We start from the raw sequence: 21,194 nt of genomic DNA on the forward strand, positions 1-21,194 counted from the left end.
TTGTTTCATATGATAGGGTTTTGTTAGGTCATTTATTGTGTGTTCTTGACTAGTTTATGATTGATATGCATTAAAATCATAGAAACAATAAAATCAATTAAATAGATAAAAGTGAGCTGCTAGTCTAAAAAGCTGTAAGGTGATAGGCTATTGATAGATCTTTGCTTGTCGGGATTGCTAGATTTAGTTCTTCGTAAGGAGTCCGTCTAGGTGATTGTCAGCTTAGTCTATTAAGTTAATTGAGTCTGCCTGGCTATCTTTGAATTCCGCGCTGTAAGGTAGGATTTCGTCATAAAGATACTTACACATAAATTATTAAATAACCGTAAGAAAGTTTAATTTATAAAACTGGTGAGTCTTAAAACTTGTTAGAAATCCATAGGTGTCTTCTTGAAGGTCAAGGGTCCTGTTCGGGTTTTCTGTCAATGGTCTATTTTACGATCCAGTTCCATAACTTAAGTTTACCATTTGATTGATTGTCGTGACATTGGGGATTCTAGCCTAGGTAGTTAAGTTATTTTCATCATCTGAGTTAATCTAAGTGTTTTAATAGTTTATTATATTTTATTTAATTAGGGTTAGGTTAAGTTAATTAATAATTAGTTTAAAACCCCCTTCAAACATTATTATTAAATAGTCACGTCTTATAGTTGAGTCTAATTAGCTAGTATACGTAATTTATAGAGTCTCGTGGGTTCGATATCCGGACTTACTTAGTTGTGCTAGAGTCGACCGGTACACTTGCCGGTTAGTAGTTTAAGTTAAGTTTAAGAGTCTAGAATTATTACTTAGTGTCTAGATTAACTTATTTTTAGTTAATAATTATTTGACTACTTCAAGAACATTAAGTTTTTGGCGCCGTTGCCGGGGACTCTTGGCGATTGCGTTATTAGTTTTGATTGGACTTACTTGCTATATACTTGCTATTGTGTTTTTCCTTTTGAGTTTTTAGGGTTTTAGTTAATTAGCTTTTTACGTGTTTATTTTTATTTTTTTTATTGTGAGTCGTAGGTGTCTAATTGTTCGTGTCTTTTGCTTGTTTAGATTCCTGTAATTATGTGTGAAATTTGTAATAGACCTTACTTTACCACTAAATGTCCATACTACAGTAACCTTAATTGTGATACGTGTGGTGATCCTCATTACATTATGATTGTCCATACAAGGGTTCTCGCTTTATTTGTTATAGATGCGCTGGTTGTCATATGACTTGTGCATGTCCATATAATCGTACTAACCCTTCTGTGTAGCCGGTGCAAAATTTTTCAAAGTGACCTTTTCTGTATTATTTTGATAATTCGTATCAGCAACCTCAGCAAAACCAGGAGCAGTGTTATGATCAATTTTCTAAAAGCCTTTCTGATGAGGATGTAGTTGCTATGGGTAGGATAGAAAAGATGTTGGTCCAATACATGGCTACAGATACCCAAAAGATGCTCGTTGAGCATGATACCATCTTCAAAAATCACCAGGATATTATTTCAGATCTCCAACGTCAAGTAGAAGAAATTTCTAGGATACTTGATGAAGAAGATGAAATGGAGAGGTTAAGATCCTTGGAATATGTTGAGCACTCAGATGAGGAGATCATTCAAGTAACGGAGACAAAAATGGATTTTGAAGTTCCACCTCCGGTTCACATGCTATTATTGATTTTTGGAGTGACTCTGATGATGAGATAAACGAAGAGGAGAGCGTGCAGCTGGAGGAGCAACCGACACCTGGTTATAAGTATGATGCGGAAGGAAACTATTTGGGATATATGAATCGGTTAGGCGAGTTGTTCTCGACGTTTCCAGAAGAAGGGAGAGAGCCAATCATGGAATATGTAGATGAAGTAGAGGAGCTCATCCCGGATACGGAGACACGAGTGGCTGATGAAATCCCACCTCAGGTTTCACAGGTATATATTGCTAATTGTACTGAGTTTTGTAGTGACTCCGATGATGATTGTGACGAGGAGGAGTGGGCTGCATATCTGAGATCAGTTATGGTGAAACCTGTGTTTGAGGAAGAGATAGAATTGGGAGAGTCATTCGAGCTAATGTTTGGTGTTAAGGATATGGTTAAGGTTGATAATGAGCTTAACGAGGAAGATGAATTCTTGAATCTGGAGTTGGATGGATTTTCGGATTATGACGGGGGAGACACATTTTCGGACTATACACATCCTCCACGTTCCGTTGCTTTTTGGGACGATCACTGGGTTGGCTACCCATGTTTGGTACTTGATTTCTCTTATAATCCCAGCATGAAGAAGATCTTGCACTTGTTCATTCATGACCTTCTTGTTCTGGGCCCATCTTTCTTTTCTTTTGCACAATTAGGGTGATTAATGGATTCACCTTCAACTTGTGTTCTGAAATGCTCCGCGGGACACCGGTCATGTCCGCGGGCTGCCATGCAAAAATGTCGATGTTTTTGACCAATAGTTGTTTCCGAAAAGTTCTGACGATTTCAGAGATGGAAGGACCAATTATCACGGTTTGGTCCGGAAACTTTTTATTTAGAATCCATTTCTCTGGTTCAGTCCTCTGAGCCTGTCTTGGGACCTTGCTTGGTCTTGAGCTTTCAGTTGTAAAACAATGTCGATTCACATAAATTATCGCCACGCCGGTGCGAGTAGGGACTCCTACTGCGTCATGGGCTGTGGACGGATGGGCATTGAAGTCTCCGATCGCCTCTCGTCCCAATATAATGTCTGCTTGGAGGTTGCTGGAAGGACCAAAAATTCAACTTCTTCAGTTCGTGAGTGAACTCCGTCACTGAGTGTTACTGGGAATGATATCACCCCTCGCGGGTGCATTATCTCTCCCCCGAAACTAGAGACGGGAGCATGAATTGGTCTGAGTCTTTCCTTGTCTTCCTCATCCAACTGCTCGAAGAAGTACTTTATGCATCTCAAGAAGTACATTCCTTGCTTTCCAAAACAAAATATCTATAGTTGATTGATGGTCATCATAAAAGAGTACATACAAGTTTGCTTGTGTGGTTGAAACATAATAAATATTCTGTTTATCTGCAAAACAATTAAACAAAACTATGGTAATAACATTTTTATATTTCTGATATTAATTGCTAAACAAATTGGATTTTTAAAAAACAGTGTTTTATTATAAAAATGGCATGAACAATTCAACAAATTATTAAATATTAGAAACATGTCTAGAAGGATTGGATCATGTTTCTTATCAATTTGGGTTTTAATATTTTATATTAACTAAAAAAAGTCTTGTCTAAACAAGTGTCCTCAAATATATTAAAAAAATCATAACATCTTTTATAAAGTAAATAAATATTATTGTAGGTTGTACAAAGATTATATCAAGACTCCTTTGTTTTACTTATCTCAACGTGTTTGATTTTGAGGTATTAACATGTATAAAATAGTTAGGCCCATCGAGCACAAAGCGTACAAATTTATGTGGGGATCGATTAAACCATATTTAAAACCCGAATGTAATCTTATCTTATCTTAAATATATATATAAATAAAAGTTTTCTTTTTTCTTAAGCCACCAGATTACTTTATTTGCAAATGATGCTTTCTCATGCATTTGACCCGAATTCACAGGTATGGGTCTCACCAAACCCAGATAGCCATTAAACGGGTTATAACATATCATTATATTAAAAATTAACCTAACCAAATATTTAATATGAAAATCCTATAAAATAGGGATATACTAAAAATTAATATCTTTTTTAAGATACTATTTATAATTATTAAACAATTTTATAGTAAAAAAATAAACGGGTCATGGGTATCTTCAAACCCAGATAGCTTTTAAACGGGTTATACATCTCATTTGTTTGTGAAACTCTTTTATCATCAAACCTTATGTATATTATTAGTTTCCTTACAATAAATAAAATTAAAAATATATAAATATTAGAAACGTAAAATGTAAAACAAACCCCGTAATCAAACCCTAATTTAATTTGTCAATGTGAATTTAGCTAGACGATTCTTTTTTCTTTTAAGTTTAACTTAAATGAGAAGTTTCACAAAATAATATCCAAATTATAAGAAATGAACATAAACAAATAAATATAAAATTTAAGTGGATAGTTCATTCAACTTTTCTTTAAAAAATGAACATAAGCCAACATAAATTAATAAAAACAAGTTCAAGTATATTATTAACTTATTACAATAAATAAACTAAAATCCAAAAAACTATATTCACAATATTATAAACGAAAAATTTAAGCAACCCCGTAATACGGGGGATAAAAACTAGTTTTGCATAAACAAATATAAAAGAATACATTAAAAATTAACACTTATAGAATGAATAAGTGTTTAACACCAAAAATATAACATGATTACTTAGACTTAACTTGAAATTATATTATTATATAACTAGAGATAAAGATTAAGTTTTTGAAATTTGAAACTTTTACTTTCGGGAAAAATATTTTTGAAAAATGTTTATAATGTTTTGTTGTTAACACTTAACATATATCACAAATTCACAATTGTATTTATACTGCTAAACGTGTGGACAAAAATAGAAAAAACAAGTATTACGGTAGAAGATTTATTCTTAACTTAATTATAATTTGTAAGGTAAGTTAAAACGAAGTGGTTCTATGGTCTAGTGGTTAGGACATTGGACTCTGAATCCAGTAACCCGAGTTCAAGTCTCGGTAGAACCTTAAATTTTTTATATTTCTTATTTAATATGCTATTTGCTTTCAAATCAATTAATCATCTTTCTTTTTTTTTTTCCCAAGTGTTGGTCACGTATAGCAGCCGTATATGATATAAACTCCAAATAATCAATCTTCAACACGCATAAACGCATTTTCAACATGTTAATTATCATTTGATATGATTAAACATTGACATGAAGATCAGCCTTTAAAAGTGTACATCCACAACAAAAACAACAGTGTTGTATGCTATGCGATTTGTTTGATTCAGTTTCATAATCAACTAGTTGAATTGGTATCCTTATAATCAACTTCAAACTCATCAACTGGATTTTCAGTTCATAATCAAACAAGAAGTGGTTTATGCTTTGCATTATTACTTTGTGAGTTTGAAACAGACTGCTTTTGAGGAAAGGGATGTCTGCTCTTTAGTCTTTACTTGATGTTCAAGTTTAGAGCACACTGACTGACACAGTGAACAAAACTTATTATTATTATTATGCCTTTCCTCCACATTTGGTGTTGCTTTTGTCTCTCTCTCTCTCTCTCTCTCTCTCTCTCTCTAGAATATTGGTTTAAACACATGCAAATGCAAGCACTCTCTTTTGTAATATTATCTTTGATTCATGAAGTCGCTTATCCTACCGTTTCCTGTTCCATTTTCCAAATCAACCCGAAACATAGCAGACGAACTGAAGTTGGATTCTAATAGGAGGTTGAGGCTTGTGTGTTCTAAGAATAAAAATACGAGGAACTGTAGTATCAAGATCATCAACAACTCTAAACAAGACGACGAAAAGGATGGTCTTTTGGGATTTTTTGACGACGAAGAAGATGATGAAAAGGAGTTTCAGCTCATCCCTCAATCTGGTAACTTGGTTCTGTCATCATTCATGTTCTACCTAATAATCTTGTACATTATTATCAACCAACCCTTTTGAATCAGAAATGCAGCCTTTAATTTCTTATAATTTGGATCTTGATAATTTGGCAACCAACTAATAATTCCAAACACTAAGCATTTAATCTGCAACTTCATATGATCATTGACAACGGTTGACGGACATCAATGATAAATAAATATTAATACTATCTGCATTTTTAATTTAAAACCATAGTAAAAAATGGGAAGGGTCAGCTTATATTGTGGTTTGAGGTCTGCCAGCAAATAGAATAGAACAATAGCTTACTTCTATTACAAGTAACTTGTCCAAATGTGTAGGGATGTAAACGAGCCAAGTTGATCCCGAACTCGACTTGTTTTGAGCTCTTTTTCTAAAACTCGAGCTTGGCTCATGAGTTGTTTTTTTAAGCTTGGGCTCGGCTCGTTTATTATTTATTAATTAATTTATAGACACTTTTTGTTATTTTTATATATTTTGAAAACACACTTTTGAGCCTAAGCTTGGCTCAAGCTCGTGTAGTATACCTTAAACGAGCCAAAGCTTGACTCTAGCTCGAGCTTGTTTGTGCAGTGTAAAATTAATACTTAGAAGTCCAAAAGAGGAAAAACTTAAAAATACGTAAGGCTCGTTAAGGCTTGACGAGCCTAGATGAGCTTCCCAAACAAGGCTCAAGCTCAGGCTCGATAATTAAACGAGCTTTATTTGAGGCTTGGATTGAGCTCGAAAAGCTGCGCTCGTTTTGAGCCTTTTATCAATCTGAGCTCAAGCAGCTCGTGGGCGCCACGGCTCCTTTACACCCATAAAAATGTTTTCCGTTTGCAGTTAAACGATTTCTAATTGTATATATAATTAGTAACTCGTAGCGAACTGTGAAAACTCCCAGGTGACATTGAAGCAGGCAGCTTTCCTGCTGACAAATTGGAAGATGATGAATTAACACCTGCAGGATCAGAAGACCTTAAGAAGGAGTCATACAACATAGTATTTGTTACTTCTGAAGCTTCACCATACTCAAAGACAGGAGGGTTAGGAGATGTGTGCGGTTCCTTGCCCATTGCACTTGCAGCACGTGGACATCGAGTTATGGTTGTCTCTCCAAGATATTTACACGGAGGCCCCTCTGATGAAAACTTAGCTCGCACCACCAATCTTGATTGTCCAACCAACGTCTACTGCTTTGGTGGGGTCCAGGAGGTTAATTTCTTTCACGAGTACAGGAAAGGCGTTGACTGGGTAAGTTATATAATCAGCTTTAACATAACAGAACATGTTGCAGATAATAATATTAAAATGTGGTTTCAGGTGTTTGTGGACCATCCTTGCTATCACCGTCCAGGAAATCCATATGGCGATGTTTATGGTCCGTTTGGCGATAACCAGGTACTAATTAATGGCTTAACATGCTATATTTTTTATATCAACAATAACATGTTTTCTCTTTTGATTAAACAGTTTCGGTTCACCTTACTTTGTCACGCAGCGTGTGAGGCTCCTTTAGTGCTCCCTCTAGGAGGCTTTACGTATGGACAAAAATGCCTGTTCCTGGCTAATGATTGGCATGCAGGCCTTGTGCCAACGTATGTCATCATCTTACTGAACACTCCCATCATTTGATTTCCTCGCTAATGATTTTGTGTATTAGACTGTTGGCAGCAAAATATCGTCCGAATGGAATCTATAAGGATGCCCGGAGTATCATTGTGATTCATAATATTGCACACCAGGTACACTTGTTTTGATATTCTCCAATCATGTTACTGGAAAAGTATGTGTTTTTAATATATGTATGCAAGGGAGTTGAGGCTGCATCAACATACTGTAATTTGGGATTGCCTTGGGAGTGGTATGGAGCTTTGGAATGGATATTTCCTACTTGGGCAAGGACACATGCTCTTGACACTGGTCAGGCTGTTAATATTTTAAAAGGCGCAATTGTGACTGCTGACCGGATATTGACGGTTAGTCAGGTACCTTCTTTTATCAAGAATAAAGATTTATATACTGCCGTGAAGACATTTATTAATGACTTCATATTTCAGGGTTATTCTTGGGAAATAACAACCCCGGAAGGTGGATATGGTCTAAACAAGCTTCTGACTAGCCGAAAGTTTGTTGTGAGTGGTATGTAGGTAATATTGTGTTCTACTTCAGTATGAAAAGGTATAAGCTTTGCTGATAAATGCAGGAATCACAAATGGCATTGATGTTACTGAATGGGACCCATCCTCTGATGAGCATATCTCTTCTCATTACACTGCTGATGACCTTTCAGGAAAGGTGGTCATTGCAATCTACTTAATAATATGTTATATATATATATATATATATATATATATATATATTATAAAATTATATAATAAATATCTCATTGGTCTGTATGTGAAATGAAGATGGAGTGCAAGATTGCTCTACAAAGGGAATTAGGTCTTCCAATTCGGCCAGATTGTCCGTTGGTGAGTTATCGCTCTTCATTTATGACCAAAAAGTGTGAAACGACAACTCCTGCTATTGTTATAAGCGTGTGAAATCTGACAGATTGGATTTATTGGAAGACTGGACTACCAGAAAGGAATAGATATACTACTCTCAGCCGCTCCAGCATTGCTGCAAGATGATGTTCAATTTGTAGGAATTTATTTAAAAGGAAACGAATAGAGGTTGGGTAATAAAACGATGGATGAGTAAAGACGGAATATTTTTTCAGGTTATGCTTGGATCAGGAGAGAGGCAATATGAAGAGTGGATGAGAGCAAGTGAAGCAGCATTTAGAAGCAAATACCGCGGATGGGTTGGGTTTAATATTCCTATTGCTCACCAGATAACCGCAGGGTGGGTAACTAAATCACACTGTAATGAATGCTTAAGTGGGTGGGGTTGCTTTTATGATATATCTGAGTGAGTGAAATCTGCAGGTGTGATATCCTGTTAATGCCCTCAAGATTTGAACCATGTGGTCTAAACCAGCAGTATGCAATGAGGTATGGAACTGTACCAGTTGTCCATGGAACCGGAGGCCTTAGAGTGAGTTAAATTCAATACTTTGCATGCTCTGTATGGTTTATAAACTAAACATTGCAGAAAACTAATAAACCTTTTGACATTCCAGGAAACTGTCAAGACTTTCAATCCATATGCAGAAGGTGAAGATGAAGGCACCGGGTACTGTTAGGTTCGGAGTCACACACAAACACGAATACAATAGTAAAACCGAAAGAATAAACGAAAGAGACACAAAGATTTAAGTAGTTCGGTCACGGTGTATGACCTACGTCCACTGTCGATAACTAGGGTTTTCTTATTATTGAGTGATACCAACTTACAAGTACAGGAGAGAATATATAGACTAGACAATTAGGGTTTAACCCTTTAACTAAACTGGGCCTGATTAGAGCTTTTGGGTTTGGCCAAAACTCAAACAGCTTAATCTCCTAATTCTGTCTATTCGTCTAAACCGGACCCGACCCATGATGGATCGGAGACCACAACATAACAGGTACGTATATGGTACCCTGCCAGTCCACATCATAAGTTATTTGTAGACCACCTGTTAATATTATTTTTCTGTATTGGTTTTAACAGATGGGTCTTCTCACCTTTGACAAGAGAAAGCATGCTGGATGTAAGTTCTGAAACTCAAAATTATAATAATATTATTAACTGTTTTTACAGTATGTTAGATTTACAGAACGATTGGTTGATGGTTTAGGCGCTAAGGACGGCTATAAAGACGTACAGGGAGCACAAGACATCATGGGAAGGGTTAATGAGAAGAGGCATGGAGAGAGATTGCTCATGGGATAATGCTGCACTACAATATGAGCAACTTTTCCAGTGGGCCTTCACGGACCCTCCTTACGTCACCTAACCAACACCATCGAGGACTGTTTGGAAGTTGATTATGTTAAGAACACACCACCTTTACTATTGAATTCATGTTCATGTTTCTTTGCATCATTTTGATAAAAAAAAAAATAGGGACCACAACTTTGTTTTATACGGTTTATTGGCTTACGATTCTACATAAAGTTAAGCTCACTATTACACATAATTGACATGAATTGTAAGTGTACATCTCCATCATAAGAGATACCAACACCTTGCAGAAAACAGAGAAATGAATACCTAGTTAGCCACAAGGTGTGAGCTTTGAGTTTCCGGCACCTCGAGGGTTTTCATCTTTCCAATCATCAAAGGCCCTTGCCTTGTCTTGGGCAGCTTCGTCATCCTCATCATCCTCGTCGTCATCAGCGCCACCTGGCCTTGGCTTCCACTTGTCATTGTGCCACGAGGAGTTGGCTTCTTCAATCATCTTAGCAGTCCTCTCTTGCCATTTATTCATCATCTCCATTTCCTTCAACCCAGCCTCCTCTATGCTCATCGTAGGCAATCTAACATTTATTATGAAAATAGCATATATAATTACTCACAATCACACACCTTAAAAGATCATCTTTAGTAACACTAGAATAGTATAATATAATACCTGTGACCAGGTTGAAAAACTTGTGCAGCGATCCTTTCTCTTTCACTTGTTATGCTTCCGCCCACGAGACTAGCTGGTCCAAACATGACTGGTTGGTGTTTGTGATCATGTGCCTGTGAAACCTTAGCTCTCCCTTCCAAAACATCTTGGGCAAAAGTAGCGCATGTTATAGGTGCTGCTGGTTTCGTGTATCGAGCTCTAGCAGAAGCATTGCGGTGCCAGTCTTCTACAGTCTTTGCACGTTCTTCAAGAACCGCCTGTGAAATTTCAGTGTCTCCTTCCTGCACACAATAAAATACTTATAAATATTATGAAACTAGCTTAAGACATTTGATGAGGAGTTTAGTTATACCTGCTCTTGTTTTTCCTTTATTGCAGACAGCATTTCCTCCTCTTTTGTCAGCATTTCCATTAGATCAAGAGCCTACAATATAATTTAATCAGGGAACAATTAACTGAAAAATGCAAAAATAAGAGACTGGGTCAAGACTATTAAACACTGACCTTGCAGATAGACAATGAGATTGTAGTAAGCCAAGCCTGCAAATTCACAAACAGAAAAATGAATTAAAGGTGAAGCCCAAGCAATAAGCTTTCTAGAGCTGGAATATCATATTTTCTTTCTACATTGCTATTAGAACTCTCCAATCCCAAGACATAGTGACTGTGTTGGTGATTAAATCTTGTGTCAACGATTATATTAAAACAACTATAGTAATTGAACTGAAGTAATTATTGGCCTTCTTATGAATCGTGAGATAGCGATAGATCAAACATTCAAATATTAAAAAGAAATCAGATTTTATGAAAACGGATTATAATTAGTGGCTTGATGCAATAGCTTGTAATAGACAGGACCTAGCAAGTGGACCATGATGCAACCCTGTTCATAATTTAGGATGGTTACAAATTACAGACTATGCAAGAGCACGTCACATCTTAAAGATGAAAGTCTCTATTAAAACTTCAAGGAACTGTGTTGAACAACACTAGAGTCCCTAAAAACATGTTGAGCTATTGTTGCTAAATGTAACTGTTTGGTCACTCTAATGAAGAAGATTATACATACACCCAAGTACAACAAACAAATGTAATAACCGACCTCCCTTTCGATAAAAAGCTCGAAACGACCAGAGTTTTTCGAGTTCGAGCCTCTCAAATAAAGCTCGTTTAATTATCGAGCCTGAGCCTTGTATGTGAAACTCGATTAGGCTTGTTGTGCCTTAACGGGCCTTGTGTGTTTTTAATTTTCACCTCTTTGTATTTCTATGTATTAACTTACACTTGACAACCAAGCTCGAGCCGAGCTTTGGCTCGTTTAATGTACTAAGCGAGCCCGAGCCAAGCTTAGGTTCGTATAAGATTTTTCTGAAAATATATAAAATTATAAAAAATGTATATAAATTAATTAATAAATTATAACCAAGCCGAGCCCGAGCTTAAAAAACAAACTCACGGGCCGAGCTCTCATAAATCAAAAAGAGCCGAGCTTGAGCCTAGTCGAGCTCGGCTTGGCTCGTTTACACCCCTAGAAAAAACCCAAGGCTAACGGTGTTGAACACCATTATAATTCCTAAAACATGTAAGGCTGTTATTCCTAATATAACAGTTCATTTTGCTGCCCTGGTCACTCTTATGAATCCAAAGATGATTAACATCCACAAAACAAACATAATAATAACTAACCTCCCTTTCTTCTTCCCCATCATCATCAAGCACATCATCATCCCCAGCATCAACAGGAGTAGATAGCGCAGCAGCTCTAGTCGAACGCCCACGTCTTTCTTTCCGTTCCTTTAACTCCAACAGTTTCGACTCTGCAGCACGTTGGCGCTTGAACCGAGCAATCTATATTAAAGTCAGCCCCTTAATATCGCACAAAACATATAATAATAATTGCACAATAACAAAAATATTAATACGACCAACCAACCGACCTACCTTCTTAGCCCTCTTGTCGATAGCAGTAGTATTCTGAGCTCCCGTTTCCAACTCACCTTCCGGCACAAGCTCCATCTCATCACAAAACAAAAGAAACTCCTACACATCATTCAAACTTACACTTAACCAAAACTGCTACATATTCAACAACTTAATAACAGTTAGTTAGTTAGTTAGTTACTACCTTTAACTTAACCAGTGAAGCCTTCAATATCTGTATCCTATCACCGTCTACCGTCTTCTCTATCAATTCCGCAAGATAAAACGGGACCTATCCCCACAAAACCCACAATCAAAACCTTACTACATATACAGATTTAGTCATTCAAAAGCAGTCGAATCGTGCAATATCTTAACACACACTTACCAGAATATATTTGAGATTTGTGGTACTAATTTCTTCCTTGGTCTCGTTACTAGAAAACAAGCCTAGCTTGCTAATCATTTCCTCACATTGTTGCAAAGCCTCACATCCTTTTCTCAACGTTTCCTACAAATAATAACATATCATAATAATAATATTCATATACACACATACATATATACATACATACATGTTGGGATATGTATACAAGCCTACCTTGTCGACTGCTGAATCGGTTGCAAGGATGTGAATCTTGCGGGCTTGCTCGAACAAAGCCGGCAAAGACATGTCTTCCATTTTCATTGATCCCATCGCAAATCAAATCAATTGATTTTTGGTTTCTGTGTTTCTTGTTTTTTTGATGAATCGGGTAGAAATCGGGTTGAGATTTTGGATCCGAGATGTAAATAGGAGTGACGATGGGTCCCGTTTTCTTGGTTGGTTACGAGCACCGACTTATCTGGACCGTCGATGTAGTTGATAAAGCAGCATCTTGGCCGTTGATCTAACAGTAGGATGGAGCTAATGTTTGACCCGGCTTTATTTGATCCTTCTAGTGTTCTCTAAAGTCATGCATCATGAGCCGAGCTAAACCGAGTCGTATTCAGCGACAATTTTCCAAGTATTTTGGAGTAAGGATTGAGCGGTTTGGACAGACTTAGTGTCATCTATTTGTATGGTTATTTTTTCTGTAACGTATATTTTTACTTGACAAATACCTATATAGTGATTGTTTTAATTATTTATTATGTGTCTGATACTATTTATATATAATGAATGAAATTTGAACACATTTAAAATCTTAACACATAGCACATCTAAACACATAAAAATAAAGAGATTCAATGCATCTTTGGTATTTATCAATTACGCGAGTGGCACTATATGATGTTGTAGACTTATCATAAGTTTAAAATATGATTGACAGACATCACTTCATGGGATCATATAATCCGTATATATGTAAAACAAACCATTTGTGATCCATACCAAAGATACATCAGTTTTGAAATTTACCATTTTCATGTTTCTTAAAACGAATGATAGCTATTAAAAGACAATAATAATTCAAATAAATAATTTTGTTGTCATTAATCTTTGGGCTAAAATAGGCCCAGGCTATGCTGGTATGGGCTTTGAGACACACTTATTGTGCAAATCAAGGTCGGGTCGGGTCGTAAACCAAAACCTAAAATAACATTATTGGACAGACTGAGGTAATATAAAATGAAGGAAAGAAGAAAAGGGTGGATTGGAGGTCCGTATGAAAATGGCAATGACGATGAACTCAATGGGGCTTCAGTCTTTATATTCAAATTCATCATTATCATTATCATCATCATCATCATCATCTGTAAATTAATAATAATCCATCAACTCAACTCTCTACAATTATTTTATTATTATTATTATTATTAGAATTTGTGTCATAAGTAAGTTTTAAATAACCTCTTCAATCATCTATGTATCTATTTCATTTCAGCAGCAGAAGCTCCAGTTCAACACTCGGCGATCCAACTTTAACATATACTCCAAGGTCAGTCGGTCAAGACATACATCTGGAACCCATCCATAATAATTATCCAAATTTGTATTCTATTGTATTGTATGTATCTAATTATTTGGTGTTCTAGGGTAATGATCACTCCCAAAACGGCGGCGTTGGGCGTCGGAAGATATGGAGGAGAAGAAAATTGGTACATACTTTCATTAATTAATTAATTGCATTCTTCAATCTATATTATATTTAGGATAAGTAACTTTGGTGGATGTGTCTGTTCTAATTTGATTATTCTAGGTTAATCGCTAGTCCCCACCCTGCCTGACTAGTGATTAGCCGGTTCTACAACACCGGTTCGTGTAAGTGCTGATTTAGGATAAGGAACTTAGGTTTGTCATGGAGTAACGCAATCATCTCAGGGCTAATATTATACTCCGTAATTTATAATTGTAGTCATACGGATGAGGTCAATTGTTAGTTAGTTAAATTATTTTAGTCAAAAACAGGAGGAGGTTTAAATGAAACTAATTGCAATAAATTTTGTATCAAGCTTCTACTTTTCCATGAACTTGACTCTGTCTCAAGTATTTGAGTATAAATATAGATGGTTCAGGTAATGGTGTTGTATATGTAATGTGCATTATTTGGATTTAACGTTAGTTGTTCCTTTTTTGCGTTATTAATGATGATTTCCAAGTAAATTATGGACTTAGGCTTTTCATTGCTAAGGATGATCGATCTAAAGCTGGTAAATTTTCACTGTTGAGGATTTAAGTTTTTCATTGCTGCAGTAAATTTTGGATTTGTGTTATTAGTTTGACTTTTGTTTGCTTGCTTGCTTGCGTGAGTCCATGGGGGCAGTTGAATTTTTTTTTAAATTCACAATGCTGTGATTTCAGTTTCATTCTTTTATTATTACTGGTGATTTACATGAATAGCTTAAGGTTAAGGGAATAGTGACAATTCATTGCTTTGGATTCTAATTCGTTGCATATGGTTATGTGAATTGGATGTTAAAAAACTTCGCTCTCCACATGGAATGTTAAAAACAATTTGTAATTCATAGGGAAATTAAACTAGAATTTGCAGCCATTTATGTTTAGTACTTTAGTTGTTAAAAACATGTTGAAGTTGAACACGCGTGTTCTTATGAATTGATTTTGTGTTTCAGTAAACCAAGATTGTATATTCATGGATGAAAAGGAATCGATTCTTTGCATTGCATTACCCTGTGAAATGCAATTATGAATTTGCAGGAGTGTAATTTTGATAGAGAAATGAATGCAAATGCTTATGAGTTTGCAGCAAATCATAAAATGTGCTTTTTTGGGAGTATAAATTTGATCTATTTCAAACTAAAGCAGTGTGAACGAATATGTTTTCAAAATACCCGATTAACCCGAAACTCAAAAAATACCTGATCAACACCCCATAAATTAGATAGTCAACTTTTATTAGAAATCTATATTTGAAAAAAAAAAATAATAATAATAATAGGACCAAATAGTTAGCAGTTAAATATTGTACTTGAAAGAAAGCGAAACAATATTAGCTTAACAGAATAGAGATAGAGAATGAGATGTGAGAGGATAAATGTAAGTCGAAAACTTTTTTAGAGAGTGATTTTTCTTTAAATTATAGAGATAGATATACAGAAGTTGTGAATGCTCTGGTTGGTCTTATTAGTGTTTGTTGTTATGGACTGTAGACAAAGAAAGATGAGATGATACGGTACGCACAGGAAAGAACACCGTTTGTGGAAGAGCAGGTGAGGGACATATGGGAGACCGGAAAGCTGGTGGGGTATGACATAGAGAGGCTTAAGCTGTGGGAGGATAATATTTTTGCTTTTGTCAACAACTTGGCTGCTGAGGCCAATGAGTTGGTGGAACAAAACAAAGATGAATATGGGGGTAAAAAGAAAGCCATTCTTCACGCGATAAGCAACAGAATGAACGATTTGGGGTTTTATCGACCAGAGGCATATATGAGAACCGATCCCTTCAAGCATATCACCAAGATGGACACACATGACCTTGAGGACGATGAGCATTAGACCCCCCCCCCCCCCCCCCCCCCTTGCTTCTCCACTTTTTTCATAGCTCATTTGTATGCATAGTTTGTTATCAATCCTTAGTTATGTAATTCAGTTATAGAAGAGAAGAGATAGGATGAACTCAGTGGCGGTGGTGTCACATCTTTTTTACAAGTTTGTGTTAATGTTGAGATTAGAATCATCACATTAATCACCATGAGCTTATATTCAAATATAAAGGTTGCACAAATACTTGATTTTAGTAAACTAATGATAGGATATGATGACAATTTGTAAAACACTTAAAACACTAGAAAATTTTATCTGGTAAAACAGAGTGGGTATTGGAGATTCGCAATAGTTTGTGTTCGTGGTTTCACTGGTTGCATCATATGTTGACACAGAGATACGAGTAGCAGGGATTCTCTCTCGTTTCTTTGGGTTGTAGACAACCGGAGGCCAAGTCCACTAGAACAACGGATCCAATTATACGGACCTGGTGTATGAGCAAATGCACATGCATATGTATATATTAAGTGTTGAATGTATAGGGGGCAGAGATAATCTAATCCGTAGATTATGCTTGAAGAGTTGAAGTAGTCTTTGAAAACCAAAATGCGTTTGGTCTAACAGTACTATATTCTTAGATAAAACTTTTTTTTCTTAAATGGTGAGGATTAGGGATGAGCTGGTACTGGTACAGAAAATACCGGTACTCATATTTTCCAAATCTTTTGGTATTGGTATGTTCGGTGTGGTACTGGTATAGTGTTGGCATTGAAGGCAAATCTGTGATATACTAATACCAAAAACTCAAAACTTGGTATCGATTTGGTATGATACCCGTTTGCTCATCCCTAGTGAGGATTCAGGCAGAACACCTGGTAGAGAAACCCATCTTGGGTGAAATAAATACCGCGACTTCTATCTTTTTCAAAGTCTTGTAAAAGAAAACATTATTTAGGAGTTGAGGGTAGAGAGTTTTTTAAGTTGTAAAAAAAAAATATCTAATCCGTTAAAGCAGTTAGCGGCCTGAATTGGCGCTCAGTATCTGTTATCTTATCCTCATATTACATATCTATCTCTCCTTCACTCTTAAATCTTTCTTCCTCTTCTTCCAATTTACACTCTCTTTCTTTCTTTCATCAATGGCTTTATGGAGTCCACGCTTGCAAAGGTTTATTTTAAACAACCACCACCACCACCACCACCTTAGTAATAAGATCAACTTGAAGAAGAATAATATTAATCATAACAACAGCAATAATAATATAGTTAGGAGTAGCAGGTGGCGTTGTTCGGCGATTGCAATTGATGCTCCTCCTTCTTATGGTGTTGCTCCTGGGATCAGATGGGGTTCTGCCAAATTACAAGGTGCTCGCGAGGAGATGGAGGATGATGCTGTTATAGTCGCTAATAACGACGACCTTGATGGTTTCTATTTTGCTGCTGTCTTCGACGGCCATGCGGGTTTTTCTTCCGTCAACTTTCTCAGGTTTCTTTCTATTGTTTTGCTTGCACATGTTTTGTTACTTTGATAAGAGTAATCTTGCATAACTACGGGTTTTTTTGAGTTGGTTTTTCTCCTAGTTTGACTCCAATAAGGCTTTGTTGGGGAATTTCGGGAATAATAACTTGGATTATCTGAGTTGTATGCAGTGACGAAGCTTTGATGAAAACGATGGGGCAGACTACGTATAAAAAGTTTCATAAACGGAAAGGGGGGGGCTCAAAATTTAGGAGAAGACCGTTAGATTTACATTACATACAAAAAATTTCAAACGAAAACAGGTAAATTTACACTACTGACCAAACAAACAGGGGATGCCCCCCCCCCCCGGCCACAATAACGGTTCTCCCATGGTTGTATGCCCTTTCGGATTGAAACGGTTTGGTGGTTCTCCAAATATATTAATCGGATCAAACTCAGATGAGATCAAGAACCGGTATTTGCAATGAAAATTTGAGCCATAGAGTGCAACCAAAACTATCCGATCGTATACCAGGAATTAGAGGTTATCCATTTAAATTTCGAATTTCATTAATAAACCCTTAGACCCTGCTACTCGGGGTGCTGCCCCCTTGTAACCCCGTTCTTTAGGGGTTTCTCTCCTAACATTGTAATAAACTAATACAAGCATGCACCCTGCACCTCCTGACTTGTTTAATGTATATTATGATTACATTGGTCGGTAAGTCAATCCAATTACACTAAAATATTTAGTAGGTTTATGATTTATTTAGGATTGCTAGGCCTATATATATCAATCCATGTAATCTTAAATCAATTATCAATAACAGTAAACAAGTTTTGAGTCATAATCTTGTTCTAAACAATAGCAATTGAATTTTTCAATAGGATCGGTAGGTTTATAAATCGGGTTTATTTGTATTATCAACACAAAATTAATAAACAGTCAAGTTTTACACTAATACCTGAAATTTACTTATAAATTTTTTTGGACTATAAGTAAGTTTGATTGATTTCAGGGAGGAGCTATATAAGGAGTGTGTGAAGGCTCTAGAAGGTGGCCAATTGTTGGTTAAAAAGGACTTTGTTGGAATAAAGAATGCATTGCAAGAGGCTTTTCAGAAGGCTGATGCCAAACTTGTAAACTGGTAAGATAACATTAACATGTAACATGTGCTTACACGGACAATTTCAGAAAGAATTGTCAAAGTAGTATGTATGTATGTATGATTTCATTTTAATTGCGTTGAAGGTTTAGACGCTGTTTCATTTTGTAAAGGCTTGAGACGAGCGAGGAGGACGATGAATCTGGTGCAACGGCTACTGCTATGTTCATACGAAATGATATGCTGTTCATTTCCCATGTTGGTGACTCATGTGCGGTAAGTCCCTAATATTACCAGGTTTATTATGTTTGATTTGTTGTTTCTAAAAGAATTAGAATTTGTGGTAGGTTCTTTCGCAATCTGGAAAAGCAGAAGAAGTGACCAATCCTCACAGACCGTATGGAAGAAACAAGGTTTCTCTTCAAGAAATCAAGCGAATTCGAGAAGCAGGCGGATGGGTGTGTTATTCTCTTTCCTTTTAATTCTTCACTTGCATACTTTTTTATTGCAATTTCTCTAAATGCCAACTAGTAGTATTGATGCAAGTTTCTTCGATATAGCTTTCGCCTGTTTTAAATAATATTCATGAATTTTAAATGAACTCGTGTTACAAAAGTGATTTGCAACTTGTCTTTTTGTGTATGTAGATTTCGGATGGAAGAATTTGTGGAGACATCTCTGTATCCCGTGCCTTTGGTGACATACGGTTTAAGACCAAGAAGAATGAGTAATCTCTCTTTACTTACTGATAATCCATATGTATTAGTAGTTGACATTTGCATTTATTATTGAAAGGATGCTTCAAAAGGGAGTTGCAGAAGGAAGGTGGTCTGAAAAATTTGTATCCCGGTAAGTTTTCTCTTATGTTTTATGTGGAGAATGTTAATATTTTAATTCACCATGTGAGAATTAATATGAAGTTTGGAGCAAGTGAGCAACAAGTGATCATTTCCTTGATATTATTTGTGAAGATTACTGTTAATTGATCACCAACCGTAAATTGATACAGCATGCTGTTTTTTGGAGACTTGGTAATTGCTACTCCTGATATTTATCAGGTTTCGTTGGGCCCTGATGCAGAGTTTATATTGTTAGCAACCGATGGCTTATGGGATTACATTAAGAGGTGCATCATTTCACCTTTCTTCTGTTTATTATTTTTCTTTTAATAAAAATTAGCAAATGGCTTACAGCGTTAAACCATTTTTAACCTTGTGCCAAAAATCTTAATACTTTCAGCTCGGATGCGGTCAACTTTGTCAGAAACCAACTTAGGGAACATGGAGATGTTCAGGTAACCATCAACCGATTTTCGTTATATTAATTTGTATTTTATTTTAATATATTCTAATGTTGCTACAGGTTGCATCTGAAGCTCTGGCTCAAATGGCCTTGGTAATGACTTCTATAGTCCCTTTTGACTTTTTATTATTTTTTTATTTTATATTTTTCACTTCTCAGGTTCTTGTTTCTTGTATTGCAGGACCAGTATTCTCAAGATAATGTAACCATTGTCATTGCTGATTTGGGGTATGCCTTTTGCAAAATATATGATACTAACAAGTCGCTTTTCAGTGACCCTTTTCTAAACTTTTTATTCTTTATAGGCGGACGGATTGGGAAAATTTGCCTATACAACAACAGAACGTTGTATTTGAACTGATACAAGCTTTTGCAACCATTGGAATCGTGTCACTTGGGATATGGATGTCATCTAATGCTTCGTTTTGAAGCCTAACCATGCGACCTCTGTATATAATCAACATATCCTTTCCCTTGTGTTGATATTTCATTACTATACATGTATAACGCGTTACTCGTTTGTGTGCTTGCATTAGTATAAACGTATTGTTCTGAAAGTGTTTCAGATAAAACCTTTTTTTTTATTTCATGCATTAGTTTATTAACAACCGGAAGATTATCTAAAACAGCATGACTTCGTATTTCTTATTATGACGCCTCGATGGTCCATGGTGTCCACCTCCTTTCCTCGGATCATGCCTGGGATTGGGTCCTGGATCGTTGTAGTCGTTGAGCTCCGCATGAAGCCTCCTTGGGTGCATCCTGGCTCTATAGCGGTTTGCAACATTTGTTGCACAAATTGCTGTAGTTAGAAGAGAAATATAAGTTAGTTATAGGCATATGAATATATAATTAAGGAATTAATACCTGAATGTGAGCAAAGGAGTAACAGAAAGGAGGTTATAACAATGATCCAGGTGTTAAAATGCATTGCCATGAAGAAATATTTGATGATGGGAATGGGAAGAATAAGGAGGCTACTTATATTGGTAGGATTTCTATTTAGTGTGAGGTCACCTGCATTAACTTTATGTTGCACCACCTACTCTCATTAACCATGCTTTGCCTTACTTAGCAAATTGAGTTTTTCTTTTATATTAATAATAATCATCAAACTATTACATAGACAATTACAGACTAACGGCAGATAGACGGGCAACAAGCTGCGCCGCTACCCCCTTCTTTTATATATATTTATATATATCAAATGAGCCGATTCTAAACCGGAGTTCGTTTGATCAATGGTTTCCTAGTTCCCCAATTTTTAATGGTTTATCAATGAACTCTCGGTTTTCTTAAGACTTTAACATTACCATTTTACTTTCCATTTTCTTATGACTTTAAATATTAATTTTTATCTATTTTTTACTCTATTTCATCTAGCTAGTCAAGTTTTGACTATTCAAACTTTATTCAAATGTTCATAA

General features: G+C 36.0%; 3 protein-coding genes, 1 non-coding gene and 1 pseudogene across 6 annotated transcripts; 4 read left to right on the forward strand and 1 right to left on the reverse strand.

The window, feature by feature from the left end:
• Nucleotides 1-4,590: 4,590 nt before the first annotated feature.
• TRNAQ-CUG (transfer RNA glutamine (anticodon CUG)) lies at nt 4,591-4,662 on the forward strand. Its single transcript has one exon. It is a non-coding gene; the product is annotated as a tRNA-Gln (tRNA).
• A 623-nt stretch (nt 4,663-5,285) lies between these two features.
• LOC143592103 (soluble starch synthase 1, chloroplastic/amyloplastic-like) lies at nt 5,286-9,528 on the forward strand. The gene is made up of 15 exons (XM_077072108.1): nt 5,286-5,529; nt 6,448-6,797; nt 6,867-6,944; nt 7,017-7,141; nt 7,207-7,288; nt 7,358-7,531; nt 7,604-7,685; nt 7,750-7,841; nt 7,955-8,017; nt 8,100-8,189; nt 8,269-8,393; nt 8,477-8,585; nt 8,671-8,723; nt 9,144-9,183; nt 9,271-9,528. Exons 1-15 carry the CDS (start codon nt 5,286-5,288, stop codon nt 9,427-9,429), a joined length of 1,866 nt encoding a protein of 621 aa, XP_076928223.1. The 3' UTR covers nt 9,430-9,528.
• On the reverse strand, nt 9,518-12,732 carry LOC143593046 (PP2A regulatory subunit TAP46-like). Of its 2 annotated transcripts, none has more exons than XM_077072793.1 (9): nt 12,569-12,732; nt 12,356-12,478; nt 12,173-12,259; nt 11,989-12,087; nt 11,734-11,895; nt 10,552-10,587; nt 10,400-10,471; nt 10,048-10,328; nt 9,518-9,952 (listed from the first exon to the last, which is right to left on the reverse strand). In XM_077072793.1, exons 1-9 carry the CDS (start codon nt 12,662-12,664, stop codon nt 9,691-9,693), a joined length of 1,218 nt encoding a protein of 405 aa, XP_076928908.1. In that variant the 5' UTR covers nt 12,665-12,732; the 3' UTR covers nt 9,518-9,690. The 2 variants fall into 2 exon arrangements, with proteins under 2 accessions (XP_076928908.1, XP_076928912.1); XM_077072797.1 differs by having other exon boundaries at nt 11,989-12,084; nt 12,170-12,259.
• Nucleotides 12,733-13,817: 1,085 nt separating this feature from the next.
• On the forward strand, nt 13,818-16,109 carry LOC143592114 (protein PLASTID TRANSCRIPTIONALLY ACTIVE 7 pseudogene; annotated as a pseudogene). Its single transcript, XR_013145855.1, has 3 exons — nt 13,818-13,889; nt 13,987-14,049; nt 15,562-16,109. The product of XR_013145855.1 is annotated as a protein PLASTID TRANSCRIPTIONALLY ACTIVE 7 pseudogene (transcript).
• An 817-nt stretch (nt 16,110-16,926) lies between these two features.
• Nucleotides 16,927-20,329, forward strand: LOC143591344 (protein phosphatase 2C 57-like). The gene is made up of 11 exons (XM_077071581.1): nt 16,927-17,383; nt 18,379-18,507; nt 18,639-18,741; nt 18,813-18,923; nt 19,113-19,192; nt 19,261-19,314; nt 19,475-19,591; nt 19,705-19,759; nt 19,828-19,860; nt 19,949-19,995; nt 20,073-20,329. Exons 1-11 carry the CDS (start codon nt 17,037-17,039, stop codon nt 20,194-20,196), a joined length of 1,200 nt encoding a protein of 399 aa, XP_076927696.1. The 5' UTR covers nt 16,927-17,036; the 3' UTR covers nt 20,197-20,329.
• Nucleotides 20,330-21,194: the final 865 nt, after the last annotated feature.

The sequence above is a fragment of the Bidens hawaiensis genome, unplaced genomic scaffold (genome assembly GCF_021521415.1).
Source record: "Bidens hawaiensis isolate Kalapana, Puna unplaced genomic scaffold, B.hawaiensis_p1.1 tig00001685_1, whole genome shotgun sequence".
In the NCBI taxonomy this organism is placed as follows: Eukaryota; Viridiplantae; Streptophyta; class Magnoliopsida; order Asterales; family Asteraceae; genus Bidens; species Bidens hawaiensis.

What these genes read in the sequence shown, in the direction of transcription:
- LOC143592103 (XM_077072108.1), top strand. Translation starts at nt 5,286, where the DNA reads ATGAAGTCGCTTATCCTACCGTTTCCTGTTCCATTTTCCAAATCAACC. An exon ending in CCGAAAGTTTGTTGTGAGTG is followed by an intron (nt 7,686 to 7,749) that starts GTATGTAGGTAA and finishes TGATAAATGCAG; the next exon opens with GAATCACAAATGGCATTGAT. An exon ending in ATGGAACCGGAGGCCTTAGA is followed by an intron (nt 8,586 to 8,670) that starts GTGAGTTAAATT and finishes TTGACATTCCAG; the next exon opens with GAAACTGTCAAGACTTTCAA.
- LOC143593046 (XM_077072793.1), bottom strand. Translation starts at nt 12,664, where the DNA reads ATGGGATCAATGAAAATGGAAGACATGTCTTTGCCGGCTTTGTTCGAG. An exon ending in ATGGGGAAGAAGAAAGGGAG is followed by an intron (nt 10,588 to 11,733) that starts GTTAGTTATTAT and finishes GTGAATTTGCAG; the next exon opens with GCTTGGCTTACTACAATCTC. An exon ending in GTTTTTCAACCTGGTCACAG is followed by an intron (nt 9,953 to 10,047) that starts GTATTATATTAT and finishes AATAAATGTTAG; the next exon opens with ATTGCCTACGATGAGCATAG.
- LOC143591344 (XM_077071581.1), top strand. Translation starts at nt 17,037, where the DNA reads ATGGCTTTATGGAGTCCACGCTTGCAAAGGTTTATTTTAAACAACCAC. An exon ending in GATGCCAAACTTGTAAACTG is followed by an intron (nt 18,508 to 18,638) that starts GTAAGATAACAT and finishes CATTTTGTAAAG; the next exon opens with GCTTGAGACGAGCGAGGAGG. An exon ending in TTTAAGACCAAGAAGAATGA is followed by an intron (nt 19,193 to 19,260) that starts GTAATCTCTCTT and finishes TATTATTGAAAG; the next exon opens with GATGCTTCAAAAGGGAGTTG.